Raw genomic sequence first — 22,399 nt, 5'->3', positions numbered from 1 at the left:
AGAAGCAGCCTACTAGAAAAGTAAGGCTACCCAAATCCATTCCGGTCAGGCGTTCAAAGTCTGTTCAAAAACCACCTTCCAAAACAGGTGTCGTAACCTCTGTTGTATCAACTGCTGTTGGTACCTCAGTAGTTTCAACATCTGACATCACTTCAACACACACCACCTCAACACACACTTCATCTACTGCTTTACCACCATCACCACCAAAATCACAATCACCTCCTGTCAAAAGGCAGAAGACAGCAGATGTTAAAACATCTGTTGTAAAGACAACAGTGGTTGGAACACCAGTTGTTTCAACAGCTGTTAGTCTATCACAAACCACTGCCACTACAACCATCTTTCCATCCAAAACATCATCAGTCCCTCCTCAAATAAAGAGGAGGAGGCTAACTCCTAAAGATGATGTCACTTCACCACCCCAAACATCTTCAAAACCTTTAGCTCTTGTCAATATACCAAAGCCAGTTCCACTTTCTTCTGTTCCTATGCACAAACCTTTACCTCCTGCAGGTGTTCAATTTCCTCTTGAACTAGAAGCTGTCAGAGAAGAGATAAAATCCTTATATACTGAGGATGACCCTGCCAAAAGGAGTTTGCCCTCAATCAAAGGATATCCATGGCCCAAAAACATTGATGAATATTTGAAGATAAAGGCCAAACAAGCAGAGGATATCTCACAAAGAAACTCACAAGGGAAATCTGAAAAAGAAGTTTCAAGATACTACCAATATCTGCTTACACAAGTCAATTCCCTAGAACGTTTTGCTAAAAATGTCAGTCAACAAATTTCTGAAAGAGCAGCTGAATCTCTGAAGAAAGACTACATTGAAAGCATTATGTTTTACAAGAAATACAAAGGAGAGAGACACATGTACAAAGAGTGGACTATCCCATAGCTTGAAGCTGAATCAGCCAGAATTCAAGTTATGATAAAAAGGAAAGTCACTCACACTCCTCCTGATTGGGCAAAGTTCAAAAAGAATGTACCTGAAAAGCAGTTGGAACTAAAAAGAATGAAAGAAGAATTGGTTGTTGCTGAATTTGGCACCAAAAGACAAGTTGCTAGATGGAAAGAAGATGTGGTCAGGTCAACCTACAAAAGGTTGGAGGAATTAAGGAAGAAAGATCCTAAAATCCCTCAAAAACCTAACTACCCTGAAGCAGCGGTTTCAAAAGGACCATCAAAGCTGCAAACCAGGAGAGCCACTGCTCCAGCTGGTACTGCCATCTACAAAAGAAGGACACAAAGCCAGTTTGGAGCTGAAACTGTTCAAGAAATTCTTGCTGGAAATGCTGTCTTAAAAGAAGGCTTGTTAAGAACGTTAAAAGAAGAACTTGAACAGGAAAACTCTGCTACCACTGCTCAGCTAGTGATGAACCGGCCAGCCTCTCCAAATACTTCTGCAAATAAGCATCTCCCAAGAAACCCACCAGGCTCAAAAATACAAAAGTGGGCAACTGACAAACAGACCCGCGTATTGACTTTGCTCGGGTCTGGTGGAGAAGTGAAGATAATATCAAGGGAACAAGCTCTTGGCCTGAGTCTTGAAGATTTGCAGGATCTCCTTGATCTTCCACTTAGCAGGGATGATGAAGATACAGATGCCCTTAACTTTGAATTGCAATTTAAAGGCCAGATAAGGGAGCTGTTGATGAGGCAATAAAATATCCACAATAATGAAGAGTTTTGGCATTATCTGTTCCAGGGGGAGATTGTTGGGATTGAACTCTATCAGAGGAACAGATAATGTAAAGCCAAAACTGGATTAGCTCAGTGGATTCAGAATAAGCAGATGCTGATATACATATCTCTCCCCTTGAAAGTGATTACAACAACTGATGACCTCCTATCTGCTGATCTTACTAACTGCTGATCGATAACTGCTGCTCAATTAAAGATCTGATGAAGACTCAAGTCCTGCTGATTCAATCTACTGCCTTGAGTCAAGCACTGCTGATCCGGATAAGTGCTGCTGGGTTCACAGCAGTAGAAGGTTGCAGCAGATGTTCTATAGTCTGTTATGTAATAGAATGTAATAGCAGTAGTTAACACAAGCAGTGTCTGTATAGATCAGAGGTTAGAGTTTGTTAGGAGGTTAGATGTCACTTTCATGGTGACGTCAGCTAAAGATGCTCAGTAGTTTGCAAGTGCTTATAAATAGTACAGTACTTTGTACTGTTCTATTAGCTCTTCACATCATTCGTCTTCTTTGCACGAACAAACTACTGAGCTCTGGCTGAGGGGGAGTTTGCATTCATACATCATCATTGTAATCGTGTTTGAAATAAATTCTATCATTTGGTTCTTTGTGTAAAGATGTTTGATTAAAGTATTACTCTCATTTGATTGTATACAAAGTTTGTTATCATTTTAATTCCGCTGCACAACTCATCCATTGTCCATCTTATTTTACAAACAAAAATACAATCAAAAGGAAACTCAGATCCAACAGAAAGGTTAAAGACTTGCGAAATAAGAGAATTGATCAAGTTAAGATTAAACGGGAGCATAGGAAGGGTTCGGACACTACATGGGAGTTCGAAGAGGAGATGCGGCGTCTCTACCCGGCATTATTTGGTACGTATTTCCGGTTTCGAGAACGAAACCCTTTTAAGGGGGGTGGACTTGTAACACCCCGAAAATTTTAAATCAATTATTTTAGAATATAGTGTCGATAAATAATCAAGTGAACTAACTAGGATTAAAAATAACCTAGTTAAATAAAAGTCATGTAGTGACTTAAAAGTGGGTTAACACACTAAAGATTAGAACTAAATGATAATTGAGGGGCCAAAAGCATTTAAAACGAAACTAATGACAATTAAACATAAAAATCAAAACTCAAACACACACTTGTGTGTGCTGAGTTTGACAGAAACACAGGGGGGGACATAGAGCTCCCCTTCAAACCCTAACTTCTCACAAATCTCTCAAATTGAAGGTCCAAATCAAGTCTAAATCAAAATCCCTGTACGAATTAGTGATCTCCACTGAAAAAGGAGTCATGAGGTATGTAAATTTCATGTGAAATCTCTAGTTGAATTTCTGAGCAAACCTAGAGAATTCGAATTAGATGGTTGCATCTTCGTTATATGATGAAATAGGAACATTGTAGTGTCTAGGAGTAAACCCTAGACAAGTATATGATGAAATTAGGTCTAATTCTTGTGAATTCATGATCACCCTTGAAGGTGATAAGTGGGTTTTTGTATGAACATGCTAAACATTAGAAATTGATAGTTGTTCTAGTGTAATTTGAATTTTAATAAGTAAATTCTGATGTTGTAGATGCGAAAATTGATATGAACATGTTAATTGATGTTAAAATCGGCTAAATAACAAGCCATGAACATGATAATAAAGTGTATAAAATTCGGCCTTTGAAGTGTTTGTAAAAATGCCTAAAAGAAGGCTTTAAAACTGAAAAATTGGGTTAAAACGTGTATTTGTAAATTTCGACAAGTTATGCGTTACATGTTATGAAAAGAGTTCTAAATGGGTTGTGATTGAACTCTATAGGAAAAGATACCAGAGCGTCAAGTGGACAAGCCGGTGGCGACTTGCGTTTGAAGGGCGTGCTTTGAAGGTATGTAACTTGTTATGTTACAATACGTAAACTAGATATGTTAATTGTTCATAATCGTGTTTTGATATAAAGGTTGATATTAGTTGAAGTAATATTGTTTGCTATTGATTTAATGAGTCGTAAATAGACTAGAATGCGGTTGGTAGTCATTAAAAACGGAGGATTCTGTAAATGAGCCAAACGGGTCAAATAATTGGTTAGTAGTAATAAAACTTTATTTTTGATTGACATTTGGCGAAGACGGATCACAAGAGCGTGAAGCCACAAGTGTGGTAATGAAACGCCAGTGGTCGTAAGCCTCTGAAGTTGGGGTAAATACGCCTTGTCGTCTTAAGTTGTTACTAGTTAAATTAGTACAAAAACTATATGGGTCAAACGAATATATTGTGCATTTACTGGTCCCCAACCATACATTCAATTTTTGACTGAACGGTTAAGATAGGTGCGTCGGTAATTTTGTTACGGATGTGTAGGAAAAAGAATGGGCTAAATCGGACGCTCGAGTCAAAAGTTATGTTAGTTTAAAGTTTGTCAAAAGTACGTACGAAGATGTAGTTTCTTTTGCGAGTTCGAATGAGAGCATCAAAAGTAGGCTTGTACCAAACCTCTACTGGGTTCGCACGAAGCCAGTCTGTTGGTACTTAGACTATAGACTAGGTCAATTTCTAAGACATCAAAACCCGGTCTAGGTCGTGTCTTTCCTAATTCCCTATAGTTATGGCTCTGATTTTGATGGAGAAAATGATGTAAAAGTGTTTAGTGATGAAGACTATACAAGATTTGAGGAGAAATACTTACGAAATTGTCTTGAATCGTGATGAAAAGTGACTGAAAGTGACTTGGGAGTGAGTGATCGGATGAGAGAACCAAAGTGTTGAAATGAGACACAACGGCCCTATTTATAGGAAATGACGAAAGTTAAGGCGGTCAAATGGGTCAGATGGCTTCCGGTCGAATGGTCCTCCGAGCGGATGGTCATCCGGACAGAAGTCCATTCGATCGGATGTCCATTCGGATAGCCCGATTTCGTTTGTTAGTTTTCCAACTTTCGTTTCGTTCGGCGTGTTTTGTTGCTATAAGCATTGTGGATACTTTAAGCGTTATAGCGGGATAAGTAGTATCGTGTTAGGTTGCGTTTTAGTGTGATAAATTGAGTTGCACGTGCTAGCGAGTGCGCGTTTAGACATGTTTTATACTCAGATATTATTATATATATAAAACAGGTCATGGCATAAGTAATTGTGTTTCGAGTTTGCGTCACATCACGATGATCGGGGGGAGCAGCTTAAGTACTCACGCGATGTCATCGTTAGCGTTAGCATTTGCGTTGCATCACGACAAGCGAGGGGAGTAGTTTAAGCGCTCACGCGATGTCATCGTTAGCGTTAGTGTGTGCGTTGTGATGTGCGATATAGCGTGTTGAAAGTATGCGATATATGCGAAGTAGCGTTGTAAGCGATATACTTACATTATGATCCGAATCTCTGGTGCTAGGCGTAACGAGTGGGATGAGAGTAACAAGCACGAAGGTGCGGGTTGTTACACTTACCCATGAAGGAAACTTTCAGTATGGAACAGTTAGCCAAGCTATATGTAAATGAAATAGTTTCATTACATGGAATTCCTTTATCTATTGTGTCTGATAGAGATAGCCGCTTCACTTCTCATTTTTGGACAAGTTTCCAAAAAGCAATGGGAACCAGGTTAAATCTAAGCACATCTTATCATCCACAGACGGACGGACAAAGCGAAAGGACAATTCAGACGATGGAAGATATGTTTAGAGCCTGTGTAATTGATTTTGGAGGAAATTGGGACGACCATTTACCATTAATAGAATTTTCCTAAAATAACAACCACCATACTAGCATTAATGCTGCACCATTTGAAGCACTTTATGGATGAAAGTGCAGAACTCCAGTCTGTTAGGCAGAAATTGGAGAAAAACAATTATCTGTACCAGAGATAGTGCAAGAAACAACAGATAAGATAATTCAAGTCAATGAAAGACTAAAAAAAACACGAGATCGTTAAAAGAGTTATGCGGATAACAGACGAAAACCTTTAGAATTCCAAGTAGGAGATAAGGTACTAGTAAAAGTTTCTCCATGGAAGGCAGTAGTCAGATTCGTTAAAAGAGGAAAGCTATGCCCCAGGTATCTTGGACCTTTTGAGATTATTAGAAAAATAGGACCTGTAGCCTATCAGCTACAACTGCCAGAGGAAATGGCAGGAATACATGATGTGTTTCATGTATGAAATCTCAAAAAGTGTTTAGTAGACGAATCGTTAGGGATATCTCTAAAGGAAATAGAGGTAAATGAGAAACATAAGTTTATTGGGAAACCCATTCAGATTGAAGATAGAAAGATCAAGAACCTCAAACACAAGAGACTAGTTCTGGTCAAAGTAAAATGGGATTCCAAGAGAGGACCAGAATACATTGGGAACTCGAGTCAGAGATGTTAAGGAAATACCCATACCTGTTTCCAGTAGATCTTGAGGACGAGATCCAAAACAAGGTGGGGAGGATATAACAACCCTCCTAAAAATAATTTTGGACACCCTTAAACGTTCCTAAGTATACCCCGTATATGAGAAACGGACCCGAAATACCTTGGTACTTGTGAATATCAAGAAAAACAAAATTCTTGTGTCGCTCGCGGCCCGCGACAGACGAAGCAAGTTCCTTCGAGGGGCGCGACGAACTGGACTTGTCAGACAAGGCATTGAGCCACGTGTCCTATGCATGTCACGTTTAGCCTGCTGACTAGACTAAGCTAGTGCCGCCTTTTAGGCTCTCACAGCCCGCGACAGGCTTAGCCTGGGGCATCGCGGGGCGCGGCGGAGTGTGCAACCAGCCCTATAAATAGGGTGAACGAGCTCATTTGTTTTCGTTCAAATTTCTTTCTTTCCTCTGATCACTAGTAAGCTAAAACTCTCGAGAAATAATACCCACTATAAAGCGAAGCTCTGCCTCGTTGTAAGTATTATAACCCTACTATTACCCTACACTATCGATTTAGGATTCCGTGATGCATGTCGGCTCTGCCCGACTCAGTCATTGGAATTCTGTCTCGTGTGTAAACCCGATTGATCTAGGATTCCGTAATGCATGTCGGCTCTGCCCGACTCAGTCATTGGAATTCTGTCTCGAGTTGTGCGGTTAAAGTGAATTGGGTTATTTTACTAACACGTGTGCATTGTTTAATTTTAATAGATACTAACCAGGAGAATCACCAGGAAGCCATAGTAGTATCACCTAAGTCAACAATGTAAGTACATTCACTTTTTCTCAATATTTGAGAGTACGTTTTTTGTGAGTCAAAATGTTTTACCAAAACCTCAAATATTTTCAAATACAATTATAGTGATTAAGTTTTTGTAATTCAACAATTGCTACCAGTATTATAGGGTTTGTATACAGTACTTGATAACCTTCACAATTGGGCACGGGTATCCAATGTGTGATATGACCATAGTCACAGATCCGTCGAGTGACACGTACTGACCGGGTAATTGTGTAGATATAAACATTGTAATCACCCTTAATACTGTAATGTGTAAACAACTGATGCTTTACCAAAATGGAATGTACTTGCCAGCATTTCTTGCTAATAAAATATTTTCAAAACACGTTTTAGGTAACACAATTTGAAAGCCAAATAGAAGCCAGCTAGAGAGCACTGAAGGCTTGGAAAAGTGGCTATAAAAGTTACCTAAATAAAGAATAAGTTTTTTTTTTCAATAATTAGGGTTTATCCCTACAAATGTATTGTCAAGTGAACTTGGGTTTTATCCCAATAAATTATTATTAGAAAAAGTTGGTGTTTTACTCTGATAAACATATTTCCTAACTACGGTTCTGATGTATTCCACTGCTAAATTAATAAACATCGATACCACTGATACTGTCCTCGCAGCACCCGCTCCCGGGGTAGGGGTCGGGGGTTGCGACAACTAAAGACTAAACTACAACGCCAAACAATTTATGCCCATGCTAGTGGACCCTATAGAAGAACAAACAGTCGAGATGATGATAAACGGATTAGTTACTAAAAGACATGCAAAGTAAAGAAACATATAGTTATCTCTGCAAAGGAGAAGCAAACCATGAAAAGCTTTTCATTTTTTGGATAAAATAAAAGCATGATCAAGAAGATGGTGTTGGCATAATAGCAAAAATCCTACATAGCATATTAAACAAAGTTAGGTAGGGAATTTTATTACTATATGCAAAAATATTGATATCAGGTGAACTTAAAACTTACCAGCAGATAATAATGCAACTTCTTGTACCGATAATAAATCCACCGAAGTAGAATAAACGTAATATAGAATAAACAGTACACATATCGGATATCTTGTGGCCCTGAAATGAAGTTGGACCAACTGTGAGATTAACAAACAACTTGCTCGAAAATTTCATAATGGTATATGAAGAAGGCATTATATAGGCAAAAGATCAAATACAAATAATCTTAACATACTAAACATACAAATTGAAGGAAAACCCAAAAAGAAAAGGTGGCATTTTTGTAATTACCACAAACTATCAAAGTTACAACCAAAAATACCTAAAAAAACACAAATTTTTTTTAACATTTTTTATTAAAAAATCACTACATTTCGTTAGCAAAAAAAAAAAAAAAAAAAAAAAAAAAAAAAAATTTTGGCTGCTACTAAAAGTAGCGATTTTTTAATAAAAAATGTTAAAAAAATAAAATAAAATAATTTGCGTGTTTTTTTTTTATTTTTTTAGATTTTTTTAGGTTTTTGGGGGGTTTAGTTTTTAGCATTTTAGCTTGGGTTGGGGGGGGGGGGGGGGTTAGGTTTTTTTTTAGGTTTTTGGGGGTGGGGGGGGGGTTAGGTTTTTTTAGGTTTTTGGGGGGTGGGGGGGGGGTTTAGGTTTTTTTTGGGGGTGGGGGGAATGGTTAGGTTTTTTTAGGTATAGTTGTAGAGTAACTTGGATAGTTATTGATAATTACAAAAATGCCACCTTGTCTTTTTGAGTTTTCCTTCAATTTGTATGTTTAGTATGTTAAGATTATTTGTAAAAAACTTTACCCACATTATATAATATTACTCACTTGTACCCAAAATAAAGCAAAAACGTCCAAATGCAAAGACACCCATAAAATGACTAACCTACAAGCCACAAAGAGAAAAAAAAAATTAGAGATAGATGTTGATGTTAGTCCAATACAGAAACCCTCAGAGATGGTCAGTTTTTGACTTGTGATGTCAATTATCATGATACAAAAATGCAAATATTAAAAATATAGTTTTGTACACACTGAAGAAACAACAAAGAGATTTGTATTTATATACATGTATTTATGTACCTTTGTGATAAAACTTTCATGCTCTGTAGCCTGTTTGGCGATTTAAACAACTTGTTTCGACAAGATCTCCTTGGTTTTTTTCTTTTGTTAGTGCAGAATGTCTATCGCCTTCGTCAATCAGAACCGTAGCTGAAATAGAAGTAGAATAGGCTTTATATTGTAATTTGTAAGAAATAGGCAAGGTGGCATTATTATAAATAAGGGGAAATCCCTTATAACCTTGTGCCTCTAAATAGGAGCCTTAGGGTTTAGATTTAGGACTTTTGTCACATTAGAGCTTGAAGAGCTAGGTGCTTAGAGAGAGAAACTAGAGAGAGAAAGTGGCAAAACATGATTCATGGAGCTTGTATTCGTCACATCATAAATAGAATCACGTCATTAGTACATTCTCGTGTGTTCGGTCACGCACGTTCACTGATTCCGCACGTCGAACGTGTCGATACGCAATCGATTCAGAGCGAAAACCGGACCTACAAGTGGTATCAGAGCAGGTTCTCGGTTGCGAAGATCAAACGCGCAGATTCGTACAAGTTTTGATCAGATTCAGAGCAAAAATCATTCAGATTTGTCAAATTCTTCTTATTTTTACTTGTTCTTCATGTTTTTGACTGAATTTTGACAAATTGAACAGGTTTTCACGGTTGAAAATTGCTGATTTTTGGATATGTTGTGCGAAACTATCAGATCTACAAGCCTACAAATTTTCAGATCTAAATTCCAAGCCGTTTGAGAGAAATCTGAAATTTTGTGTTCGAAAAAGTTGTTGAACATGTTCACTGTTGATGTTGAAGATGGATGTCAGCCGATCCGCTAGCCCAGCCGATCGGCTAGCCCAATCGATCGGCCGACATCTCTAACTGTTCCTTTACATCACTGCCATTCATTAAAGTAGTTGACTTGTCAACTTTAACCATTCGGTCAGCAAATAGTCTTATAACACCTCATCTTTTTTAAATCACTTAAGTCAACCATTATCTGCTTTCATTAATTGCAATTGGTATTGCATGAGAAGCCATCGACAACTCATGTGACTTCACATTGAAAGGCCCAATCACAGTGTGTGTTAAATAAGTATTGTCGGCCAATTTTAATTGTTGATATCAAGATCTGCATGTGATAAACAGATAATAGTTTGTCAGTCACTTACATTTGCGGCCCTATTAAACTCAAGTCTTTGGTTTATTTGTCGGCCATTACAATATGATGAGATTAAAAAGTGTGATTCATCTTGTTTGCATGTGAAGCCATTTATGTCATCCGTTCAATCAAAAGCTTTTGTCGTAAAGTGATTTTGATCGAGTAGCATACTCGATCGGCTAGCAAAAACTTCTGTTCGATCGAACCAGCCACTCGATCGGCTAGCAACTTCGATCGGCCAGCAACTTCGATCGGCTATCAACTTCGATCGGCCAGCAACTTGGATCAGCTGGCGTAGCCGATCGAACAGCAAAGCAGTCTTAGGTGTTACTGAATCGACTGGCATAGCCGATCGAACAGCAATCATAGGTGAAACATTGGATCGGCTGGCATAGCCGATCGAACAGCAGCATTTATTGTTACTTGATCGGCTGGTGTAGCCGATCGAACAGCAAATCCTGTTCGATTCACCGCCTTAGTCAACCAATCAAACAGCAAATATAAACTCTTACCGATAAGTGGCATGTTCGTTCCTCTGACACATTTTTAAATGAGTTGACTTGTCAACTCTAACCGTTCGTTTAGCAAATCAGGTTATTACACATCACTGTTTGATCGACTGACACTTGCACAATTCACGTCACTTAAAGTCAATATTCTGCAATATGTGTCACAAGTAATACAAAGGCCCAATGAGATAAAGTTGAACATCACGATTGACAGCCATCATTTTTAATCTAAAACATGTGCATGTGATATGTTATCAGTTTGCATGAACAAGATTCACCCCAATCATATCAAAGATTAATTACTTGCACCGACCCACTAATACTTTCGGTCCAATCACGTTTCTTTGAATAAAAGTTCACATCTTACACAATCTGTCAATTGTCATAAGTCGGCTCATTATCAAAAGTCAAAGGCATCCACTCAAATTTTGGTCCAATCACTATTAGGCTGGACGGTATGGTACCGTCTCCCAGCCCGTCTTGGTTCGGCGACGCGCGGCACACCACGCCGGCCCCCCTCCGTCCCGTCCTCATCGTCCGAATGTTGCCGTTTGCGACGGACCAAACATGTGGGGCCCCATCTGAAAAGTAGCCATTAATAAAAAAAAAAATCGCATGAAGGAAGCAATACCATTTCAATTGGTGGAGAAGATAATACAAGTTGCAGAGATGAAGAGGAGAACGGTGTTTTGATGCTGAAACCCTAGATTTATTTAAAGCGGGTGGAAATGGGTTGGGTTTATTGGGCCTAGCTTTTATTTTTTTGGGGTGTTTGGCCTAGCTTGGGTTGCATATTCGATCCATTAGGGAGTGTTTGGCCTAGCTTTTATTTTTTTGGCTTATACTTTAGTTTATAGTTTAATTTCTATGATTTGCTAGCTCTTTAAAATATATATATATATATATATATATATATATATATATAAAAGTGGTGGGGAGGACTATGACTAGGACCATCCTCCATGCCCTCTAGTTTTGTGGGATGGACCATTCTTGAGAGGACTATGATGTGGCGCCTACGTGGCAGATCATCCTCCCTTGGAGGACCATCACCATACCCTCTAGCCTTAAATTTCTTTCAAGTGATCAATTTTTTTGTTTTGTTGGCATAGTGTAATAATTGGTCCAATCAATGTAAAGTGATCAAATTCTTTGTTGTTTTAGTGTAATCAGCCAGCTTGTTAATTCAGATTGCACGAGATTTGTTTTTTGAAAGTTAAAATCTTTGAAGAGGTCAAAAGAAGTCAACGTGATTGAATAACATTTGTCGTGTAGTGATTTTAATCGAACAGCGTTCCCGACCGATCGAACAGCATCCCTGACCGATCGACCAGCATATTGTCCGATTGATCGACATCCCGTCGGATTCAGCTGTTTGATAAGTGTTTAAACTGATCATTTGATTGTGTGTTTGCAGGTGATTCAAGGTGATTTACAAGGAGCAATTGTGCGGGATTTGAGCGAAAAATAATTTTTAAATCAAGTCACTTAACGAAGAATTTGTGATAAAAATGTTTGACGAACAAGAAAACATTAAACTTGAAAGATCAAACAATTGGTATAGTGGTTGTTATCTTGAGTCAAAGGAGGTCGTGGTTGAAAGATTTAAATATTTTATGCGTAGGAAACATGAGAAATTTAATGATCTGGAAAAGCGATATGATAATTTACTTAAAGGTTTGAGAATGCATTACGTAACGATATCAGACGCTGAACAGAAATCTAAGTTTGCAGATGCATTACCTTTAGAGTGGGATGAATTTGTGTGTAAGGTGAAAAAGGATTCTAGGTTCTCAAAATTTAGTCCAGGTGATTTCATCAGAGAGCTTAGAACACAAAATTGTGAAATTGAGAAGAAAAAGAAAGAGTTGATAGTGGAATTAGAAAGAAATTCAGAAAATATAAGTTTGGATGTGATTTTTGAAATAATCAAAAGAATTATAAATGGTCTTAATGAAAGAAGTAGGATGAAATATGATTACAAGAGAGGTTATTTTTTAAATAAAGATTTGAATCCTGCAGATATGGTTAAAATTTTTCTTGCAAGAACGTCAAAGATTGAAGAATCCAAGAAAGATGAAACTTCAAAATGTGAAGTTGTATGCTCAAAATGCGAAAAATCTGCAGCAGACAATGTTAAATTCTTGAAGGATGTGGAGAGTTTAACATTGGAAATCAAAAGCTTGAAGGATGAAAAAGAATCTGATAATAAACAGATTCTTGAAATGCGAGAAATGTGTGAGAAATTGAAGTCTGAAAATGTCAAACTGTTGAGTGGTTTGAACAGTTTGACATCAGAAAACAAAACTTTGAAAGAAAAAATTTGAAAGTTTTGAAAATGAAAAATTAAAAATTGAAAAAGAATTTCAAAGTCAAATAAAGATTCTTGACGATGGGAGATCTGTTTTTAGCAAGAACAATATTGAAAAGCAAAAGGTAATAAATTCCCATCGTCAGACGATTATTCGACTTGAAAAGGAAGCTGAATGTGCTCGAAATAACATTGAAGAGCTTGAAAAGAAATTGAAAGGTTTTGTGATTTCTTCAGAATTATTGAATTATCCTTGTCCAAAACCGATCAATTCAGTTCCAATAAGTGACAATGTCACAAATTTTGACAAAGTCAAAATTGAAGATTGTGATGACAAATCTGATGATGAAAAAGAAAAAGAAGAAAAAAGAAAAACATTTTTGAAATTAAATGAAATGTTTAAAAATATTGTTTTACATTCTACTGAGAAAGGTGAATGCTCAACGCAAAATCCTGTAAAGAAGAATGTGGAACAGAAACAAAAAGATAATAAATCGAAAATTTCAAAAAGAAAATAAAAGCTCATCAGATCAATCATCCAATCACAATAAAAAATCACAGAAATTTAAAAATCAAAACTCACAAAAAGTTGGTAATAAGTGGTGCAGGTTTGACCACAGTGCTCAAAAGTCAAATCAAGCTTATGGGAAAAGATGGAATGAAGATTCTTCAGAGATAAATCTTCGTGATGATAGAAAAAGGAGAAGTCATGATTACCACAAGGCAAATCAATGTTATGATCTAAGTGTGTGGTATAAAAATGGTGTACGATATGAAAGTGAGAAGAGGTATGATAACAGAGTGTGTTACACTTGTGGCTATCAAGGACACATTGCTGTTAACTGCCAAAGTCAGTGGTTTGAGACGAGAAGGTGTTATGAATGCCAAATCAGAGGCCATATTGCAAGAGATTGCCCCATGAGATCAAAGGAAAGATCGAGGGCTGATTCTCAAAAATTGGCAAAGAAACCAGGCAATGTCAAGCCCAAAGAACAGAAGGTTCAAGAACCTAAAATTCAAGAAAAGAAAGTGAAGCTTTCACAAGGGCAGAAAGACAAACTGAGAAAGAAAAGGAAGAAGGCGAGAGAGTATCTCGAAAGGATCTTGTCCTCGGATACAACAAGAAAATCAGAAAAGAGTTATGATAATCCAGTTTGCTCATCAAAGACTGACAAATCAAGCAAACTGAGTTCATCAGATACAAATCTGAGGACAGGCAGGTTAAAAAAGAAAGAAAAAGTTCCTGGCAATGAATTTGTTTCTTCGGAAGCAAAAGAGCCACGTGTTGGCGATGAATCTGACTCATCAAAGTCAGACAAGCCACATTCAGGCAATGATTCTGGTTCGTCAAAACCAGAAGAGCCAAGTTTTGAGGTAAAATTGTCAAAATCACCCAAGGCTGGCCAGGCTTGGGTGAATCTGTTTAAATGAAAAACCTGACTTCCCGGAACTCCTAGGTTGGTAAGTGGGGAGTAGGAATCGGCATTTTTGTTGAGAAATTCACAGGTTGGTAACTGTGATATTTCGATCTTTCAAGAAGTTAATCAAGGACATTAAGTGGTACTTGATTTAACTTTCTTACCAAGTGGTATTGTTGAAAGAACCTAAAAATGTTAAATTTTCAAATAGTGATACGAGAACAATGTGATGAAAGAACCCCAAGTTTCTGAAAAGACAAACAAAACTTATTTTCCAAAAAAACCATTTTGATTAAAACAAACTTAAGTGTTTTGAAATCTAAATGGGAAAATAGTTTGTTGTCAGGGAGAGTTCTGATTGTTTATGCCAAGTGGATGGCGAATTGAGGCAATTCTCATCAGTTTGTCATGTTATTTGTACAGTCTATTGTTTTCAAATTTTCCCAAAAAATCAAAATTGAAACATATTTTGATTTTAGGGGGAGGAAGAAAATTTTTAGAAATTTTGAAAATTTGAAAATACAAAAACATGATAAAACCAGAAAAAGCCAAAAACATTAAAAAAATCAAAATGAGTTTTGTTGAGAAAAGAGGAAATGATAGCAAATCAGTGGACTATCACAGCATGCTAAAGAAATGAAATGTCAAATGTGATAAATGATTTCACTAATGATGTGACGATAGGCTCAGCTAGACTAGTAGATTTGCGATAACGATACAAACATAAATGAAAAGGCCTAGTTCTAGTGGGAAACATGGTTGAAAGCATAGTACTTAGTTTTGTTCTTCGTGATTGTGTACCTACTCAGTAATCGCTGAATGCTAAAAGAGCATAAAAACCGGTCAGTTTGTGAACTTTCACAACTTGCTGAAAAGTCACTGTGATTGTGCATTTCATTTTGCAAAGATTTAAACTTGTTTTATTTCTTTATTTTGTTTAAGCATTGGACATCCTCTGCGTATACGTGAGTATCGACCTGGATGTTATTGCCTAAAACGTTCTGCTTTATTTTCTTTGGTGTTTCGTTTAAGCTTTGGATCACCTCTGCGTATACGGGGGTATCGACCTGGTGGTTAAAGCCTAAACAACTTCAACTTGTTTTATTTTCTTATTTTGTTTAAACATTGGACTTTCTCTACGTATACGGAAGTATCGATCTGATTGTTAATGTTTAAACATTCTGCTTTGTTTTCGCACATATCACAGTTGATGAAAGTTTAAAGGCATTACTTGAGTTAGTGTATTGCATGATGAGGGGATATGCTAAGATCGTGGGGTCCATAGAACTTAGTGCAAAATTAATATACCTTAACGTATCAGTAAGCATTTCGAAAGTTTTTAGATTGAGTTTAAGAGGTCAACTATATCGTCAATCTATGTGAATCGTTTAGAACTTAAAATGATTAAAGCTTAACGGTGCTAGTGATTTGTCTCATAAACTGATATGATCCTTTTACACAAACTCACAAAAATATTGATTGTAAATATTTCTTTACTGCATTTCATTCAAAAACAAAAATCCAAAAAGATTTTTGGAGTGTTTTAGCATAAAAAATTTTGAAAATACAAAAAGATTTTCGACAGCTGATGTTGAAGAGCCGATATTCAAAATTCTGAGTGCTAAACATGATGAACAGAATTGGGAGAGTTTGTTGAAAACTTTGAATGTTATATATAAATGTTTTTTGAAAGTTTGTGTGGATAGTTAATCAAGGTCATTCATTTGAACTTGATGTAACTTTACAGATTAATGAATGAATGATTTCTACCAATAAGTTTCTTAAATCTAAGTGTTATAAATTTGTGAAACTTATGTTGAGGTAGAGGATGTGCAGGTTAACCAGGTTTCAAATCCTGAGCAGATGCAGAACAAAGCCAGGAATTGATCCTGAACTTGTGAATCGGTGAAAGCCAGACTACGATCCCGACAGCTGAGTCTAAGGGGGAGTCTGAAGACGAGCTCAACGCAAACGGAAGCGTGTAAGGAGCCAGGTATCGTTCCTGGAAGAGCTTGTATATGGAAATCCAGGTGTTGATCCCAAAAGCACGGAAGCTTGACGAAAGGGGGAGCCTGAAGAAAAAGAGTCTAAGCGAGAGGGGGAGCAACGGAAGCTCGTAAACAGATCCACGGGGATTCTGTTTGAGAAAGAGGGAGTTGATGGTTGCTGAAACCGTCAAACCTTCAAGAAGACTCAGAGAGAGAGAGAGAAAATCAAGTTGCTACGAGTTTGACTATAGATTGACTGCGGCAATATCCAAGGGGGATTCTGTTAGTGCAGAATGTCTATCGCCTTCGTCAATCAGAACCGTAGCTGAAATAGAAGTAAAATAGGCTTTATATTGTAATTTGTAAGAAATAGGCAAGGTGGCATTATTGTAAATAAGGGGAAATCCCTTATAACCTTGTGCCTATAAATAGGAGCCTTAGGGTTTAGATTTAGGACTTTTGGCTCATTTGGAGATTTAGGGAGGGAATCTTAGAGAGAGAAAGTCTAGAGAGAGAAAGTCTCTCTACGTGATTCACGGATTTGTACACGACATCATATCAATAGAATCACGTCATTTGTACGTTCTCGTGTGTTCGGTCACGCACGTTCACGGATTCCGCACATCGAACGTTCGTTACACAATTGATTCGGAGCGAAAACCGGACCTACAAGTGGTATCAGAGCAGGTTCTCGGTTGCGAAGATCAAACGCGCAGATTCGTACAAGTTTTGATCAGATTCAGAGCCAAAATCATTCAGATTTGTCAAATTCTTGGATATTGGTTTGTCTTTGCTTCGGGTCAACCAAGGTCATTAAGTTGAACTTCGTAGACAAATTAAGTACCTAGGTTCATTAACTTGGACCTAGATACTTAAGTGGATTTCTCGAACACTGATAATGTGAAAAAGGTCAAAAAGTCAAATCGGCTTGAAAGTCAAAGTGCCTTGGATCGAACAGGCCAGCCGATCGGCTGGACCAGCCGATCGAACAGCCTAGTCGTTCCATTACCACCCTATAAATAGTAGTTCTTGCTTCATTTGTACGTTTACACACTTTGATCGAACAAGAACTCTCTCAGCCGATTCACTGTTTTTCACTAATTATTTGATTCTCTTTGCAACATATCATTGATTTGTTGGTTTGCTCATCATCTTCAATGGCAAAGGTATGTGATTCATCTTCAAATCTTTGAAATTCTTTCTGTTCTTCATGTTCTTCATCAGTCGGACCTTTGAACTTAGATTAGAAAGATTTAGGAGTTTATGATGAAATCTGATTACATGGTTTTGATCGCAATGACAAGATCTACATGTTTACCGTTTCAATTTTTGAAAAATCTTGTTTGAATATGCTAGATCTGACATTAGTTGATTACGGCAGTCGGCACTTATTTTGAGAAATTGGACACTGTGTAGGATGTTTTAGAAAGAAATAAGCATAGGGATTTGATCGCGACATCCTTAGGATTCTAGATATGTGCTTAATTTGTGTTTTTGATGATGAAATTTTTGATACATCTGATAGTGTTTTTTTCTTAGCCGATTCTGTGACATTTGCCAGCCGATCGGCTAGACCAGCCGATCGAGCAGCAATGAAGATCATGTGTTTATATTGTTGCCTTGAAATTTATGCCAAATGATTGCTATGAAATCTGTGTGTTAGAATCCTTTGATGAAAACTGTTTGATCATAGCATTGCCAGCCGATAGGCTAGACCAGCCGATCGAACAGCAATTGCTAGCCGATCGAACAGCATGACAGCATTGCCAGCTGATCGGCTAGACCAGCCGATCGAACAGCAATGTGCCAGCCGATCGGCTGGACCAGCCGATCGAATAGGAATTGCTAACCTATTGAAAAGCATATGCTAGCCAATCGAGCAACATTACTTGTTGAAGGGATAGTATTCTTTCTTCACCTAGATTTCTGTGCATAAGTTTGTCAGCCGATCGAAGAGCATTTGCTAGCCGATCGGACACCATTTGTAAGAACTTCTTTGACATGAATTGCCAGCCGATCGGCTAGTCCAACCGATCGAACAGGCATTGTCACTCTATTCATTTCCAGCCGATCGAACAGCAATGCTCCTCGATCGAACAGGCCAGTCAATTCTGTAGTGTTATCACATAGAAATTCTAAGTGTTAGAAAATTTTTCAAAATTTTCATCCTTATGCCTTTATTCTTGTTCAAGTGATTTATTCTGAATATTCTTGCAGGGACGAGGAAAAGAAAAGGACAAGGGTCATAATATACCTTGTGCACTTGATACTGAATCGACAGCTGGTACTGTTGTAGAAAAGATGGCAACATTCTTGAGAGAGAGCAGAATTGCTAAAATAATGTCTGATAAAACTGTGGTTTATGAATCACATGTTAGAGCATTCTGGGATACAGCAAGGTTTGATGAAACAGATAAAAAGATTCATGCTGTATTAAGAAAGAAGGACAAAAATGGAAAAGATATAGATGTTGAAATTGAATTCAGTGTTGCAGATGTTAGAAGGGTTCTTGATCTACAAGATTCTGATGATGATCCGACAATCATGTCAGAACGTCTTGTAAAAGGTTTGTGGTGCAGAATGGGTTTCACGGGGTACATAAATGGAAAGATGTACAAAAGAAGCTTCTCCAAAGCATATAGGTACTTGATGCATTGTATGGTGCATTCATTGGGTCATAGAAAGGGTGCTTATGATGAGGTTGCTGATTATATCATGAACATCATAGCAAGCTTGGTGTTGAACAAAAAGTACAACATTTCTCAAGTAATTTTTGAGTATATGAAGGAAAATTGCCAAGCTAGAGGAGACAACTACATCATGTATCCTAGATTCATCATGATGATTTTAAATGACAAAATCAAAGATCTTCCAAAAGACAGTGATGATGTGATGGAGATGAGCATTGTAAATAAAGTCACAATTGGAAGAATTACAAAAGATAAGGATGTGAAAACAAAGCAGATGATTTGCAAAATAAAAGATAAAGAATATGTTGCTCCTGAAAACGATAAGTGGAGGCATGACAACAGTGATTCAGACAATGAAGACTCAAAGATGAATGACTTGGTTGAGAAAAAGACTAGGTGGTGGTTTGTTAGAGATGGAAAAAGGAAAAGGACACCTAAGTCATCCCCTGCAGTTGTTATTCCAAAAGATGGAGAAAAGGGTATAGTGAAAGGGGGAGCATTAAGACAATTAGATCACATATTGTTTAAATGTTACTAATCTTGTTGTATATGTTTGTCTTGTAGGGTCTTCTGGAGAGCCGCAGCAGAAGCTAGTGGATGAGACAGTTGTAGAGCCATCTGTGGTGATTGAACATGGTGCTGAGTTGTTAAAGCAAACTTTGGAAAGTTATTTGAAAAAGAACGAAGAGATTGCAGCACAACAAGCTCAAGGAACAAGTGTTCATGCTGAAAAGATTACAAGGGTAGAACTAGAAACAAAAGATCAAAGTGGTTCAAGTGATGGAGATTCTGAAGCTACTCAATCTGAGTCTGAACTAATTCCTGAAACCCTTGGTAGAGGAAAAGCTAAATTGAAGAAAAGACCTTCAAAGAAACAAAAGGGATCTGATGAAGAAGATTCTCCGTATGATCCTGAAAAGTCAAAGAAGCAAAGAAAGAAACGAAAGGCAGCTCCAGTTGGTGTAATTCCCAGAAATGTCAGATCAAAGAAATCAGGAGCTGAGTCACAAAAGGATAAAGAAGGAAAAGAAAGTTCAACATGTGCAAAAAGAAAAGCCTCCAAGTGTTGATATTCCAAAAGAACCAGAGGTGAAATCAAAATAAGTCCCAGTTGTTGAAACAGAAAAGAAGACAGGTGATGATGATTACGTCGAGATCACAGGCTTCAAAGCTGCCAGTCCTAAACATGTTCAACAAAATATTCCTTGTTCGCCGCATCAGAAAGAAGAAGATTTCAACTTTGATTTTGATAATATTGGTCCTGCTACGGGTATTTTCTCAGAAGATCTTCCAAGAGAAAGCGATATGTTCAATGATAAAGCTGTCAAAGAGCTAATTCAAAGAGTTAACAAGTTGGAGAAAGAAAAAGGAAAAGCTGAGGAGGAACGTGATATGCTGAGAAGTCAAATTGATGATTTGATGGAAGCTCACAATAAAATAGTTGCAGCATTGGTTGAAAAGGAGAAAAGAATGAACCAGATGAAGGATGATGTCGAGGGTAATTTTAAAGTGTTTGATTCGTTAACACATGAGATATCTTCTTTGAATGCCAAGATAAAGGATCTGGAGAATGTGAACCAAACATTAAATCAGCTTCTCAATGAGATGAGCGAAGCTTCTTCTAATGAAATGAAGGCAATGAAGTTAGAGATGGAGGCTATGAAAGCTGATAAAGTAATGAAAGATAAACACCTTCAGATGCTGGTTGCTGTAGTTGAAAGCCACTTAAAGTTGAACATTCATGCTGCTTTTGACGAAATTGATGTGATAAGAGCATATGAAAGGAGATTGGAAGGTAAACGTCAAATGGCTGAAGAAGCAAACCTAAAGAACAAAGGAATAGTTGAAGAGGTTGAGGTAGTTGATGCATCTTCGAGTCAACCAGATGTTGGAGGTTCTTCTTCGCAACCAGATGTTGAAATAATTGAAGTGGTTGAGGAACAAGAACAAGAAGTTGTTGAAGATGATCAAGAGATGGTTGAAGCTGAAGCTGAAGAACCTAATGAACCAGAATATTTGATTATTGGTGAGCCTATTGAGCCTATTATTGTTGAAAATGTTCTTCGAAGAGTTGAAATTATTCAAAGAAGAAGAAGAGCAAGGGAAGTACTGTTGCTGGAATATACAACTGACAAATTTGTGTTAGTTGGCAATGCTTACCCTGTGCCATACAATTCAAAAGAAGTGGCAAAGTTGTTAAAGTTCCTTGATCGAAAAAGGAAGGGAAGGATAGCTCGTGGTGAGATTGTGGATGAAGAATCCGATATAGAAATGTTTGGAGATGAAGAAGAGGAGGATGAAGATAAGGAAGATGAAGAAAATGAAGATAAATCAGATGATAAAGATGATGACAAATCTGATAAAGATGACAAAGACGATGACGACAATGATCAAGGTGCTTCGGGTTTATTAATCAGAGATCCAAATGTTCAAGAAAGAGTGGATGAGTTGATGAATAATGAAATAAATGAGCAGGAGGATGAAGTTGAATATGAAGCATCATCATCTGGAAAACAACCTGTTGATCAGGTACTTCTTTCTAACCCTACTGTCATTTATTTATCTGGTAAACAACAAGGAGAGGTAGAGGTTAGAAGAACACGGGCTGAAATGCTAGAGGAATTGGGCTTGGAAGATGGAAAGTTTAAATTCGACATTGAAGATGAAATTCCTCATTCACCTGCAAAAGATTTTGAGCCTAGATACCCTCATGAAGCTGATCATTATGATGAAGTGATTGTTGAAAGCGCGTCTGATTCAGAGGAAGATAGGGTAGATTTTCATTATGAAGGGGAAGATGTTGCATTCCCTACGTTTACTGAAATGTTTCAACATGTTATCAGAATCATATTGAAATCAAAAGCAAAGCATACCCTGGATCGATCTTTTAACCTCTGCTTGACGGTTTGAAAGCCATGGTCATTAGATTAATAATCTTTCGTGTCTTCATCGGTCGACATGGTATCTTTTTCAGAGTTAAAATCATCAAATATGTTTTCCACTTCAAAGTAAATTCTCTAACACTGAACTTTTCATATATTCCGAAAGTAAAATCACATTGATATACCAATAGAACGCATCGAATAAGATATAACTGGAAACAAAAGTCAACAATGCTTGAAATAAACCACAACTATGAACCTGATTAAAAAATTTAAAGGGCTTGAGAAACCATTACTTTGTTTCGCTGCAGTTTCTTTTCATATTTGAATTAAAATTACCAAATACCATGAAATCGATGGATGGAATAAAGGTAATGGTAAAAAAAACATAAACACAAACATACCTTGATTGACTGCGAGATAATCGATTATCTTCCCAAATGAGAAGTATACCCCTTTGATTGATGAACCAGATTGATACCTTGAAAAGAAAACTCCATGAACAAAAACCCCAATTACCAAACCT

The 22,399-nt window shown here is 37.3% G+C and overlaps 2 protein-coding genes across 2 annotated transcripts in view; both read left to right on the top strand.

Annotated features, from left to right (window-relative positions):
- Nucleotides 1-12,055, top strand: part of LOC118492152 — a 31,933-nt gene extending 19,878 nt beyond the window's left edge. The window contains exon 3 of the mRNA XM_035989958.1: nt 12,002-12,055. Coding sequence (XP_035845851.1) covers nt 12,002-12,055 — 54 coding nt within the window. The remainder of the gene's footprint in view (nt 1-12,001) is intronic.
- A 40-nt stretch (nt 12,056-12,095) lies between these two features.
- On the top strand, nt 12,096-21,901 carry LOC110883124. The gene is made up of 5 exons (XM_022130963.1): nt 12,096-12,861; nt 12,947-13,020; nt 18,519-19,470; nt 19,556-20,023; nt 20,115-21,901. Exons 1-5 carry the CDS (start codon nt 12,096-12,098, stop codon nt 21,899-21,901), a joined length of 4,047 nt encoding a protein of 1,348 aa, XP_021986655.1.
- The last annotated feature ends 498 nt before the right edge of the window (nt 21,902-22,399 follow it).

This window comes from Helianthus annuus, chromosome 5, assembly GCF_002127325.2.
Source record: "Helianthus annuus cultivar XRQ/B chromosome 5, HanXRQr2.0-SUNRISE, whole genome shotgun sequence".
NCBI classification, from domain to species: Eukaryota; Viridiplantae; Streptophyta; class Magnoliopsida; order Asterales; family Asteraceae; genus Helianthus; species Helianthus annuus.
Note: the sequence above shows the minus strand (reverse complement) of the source record. Positions and strands in the feature narration are given on the sequence as shown.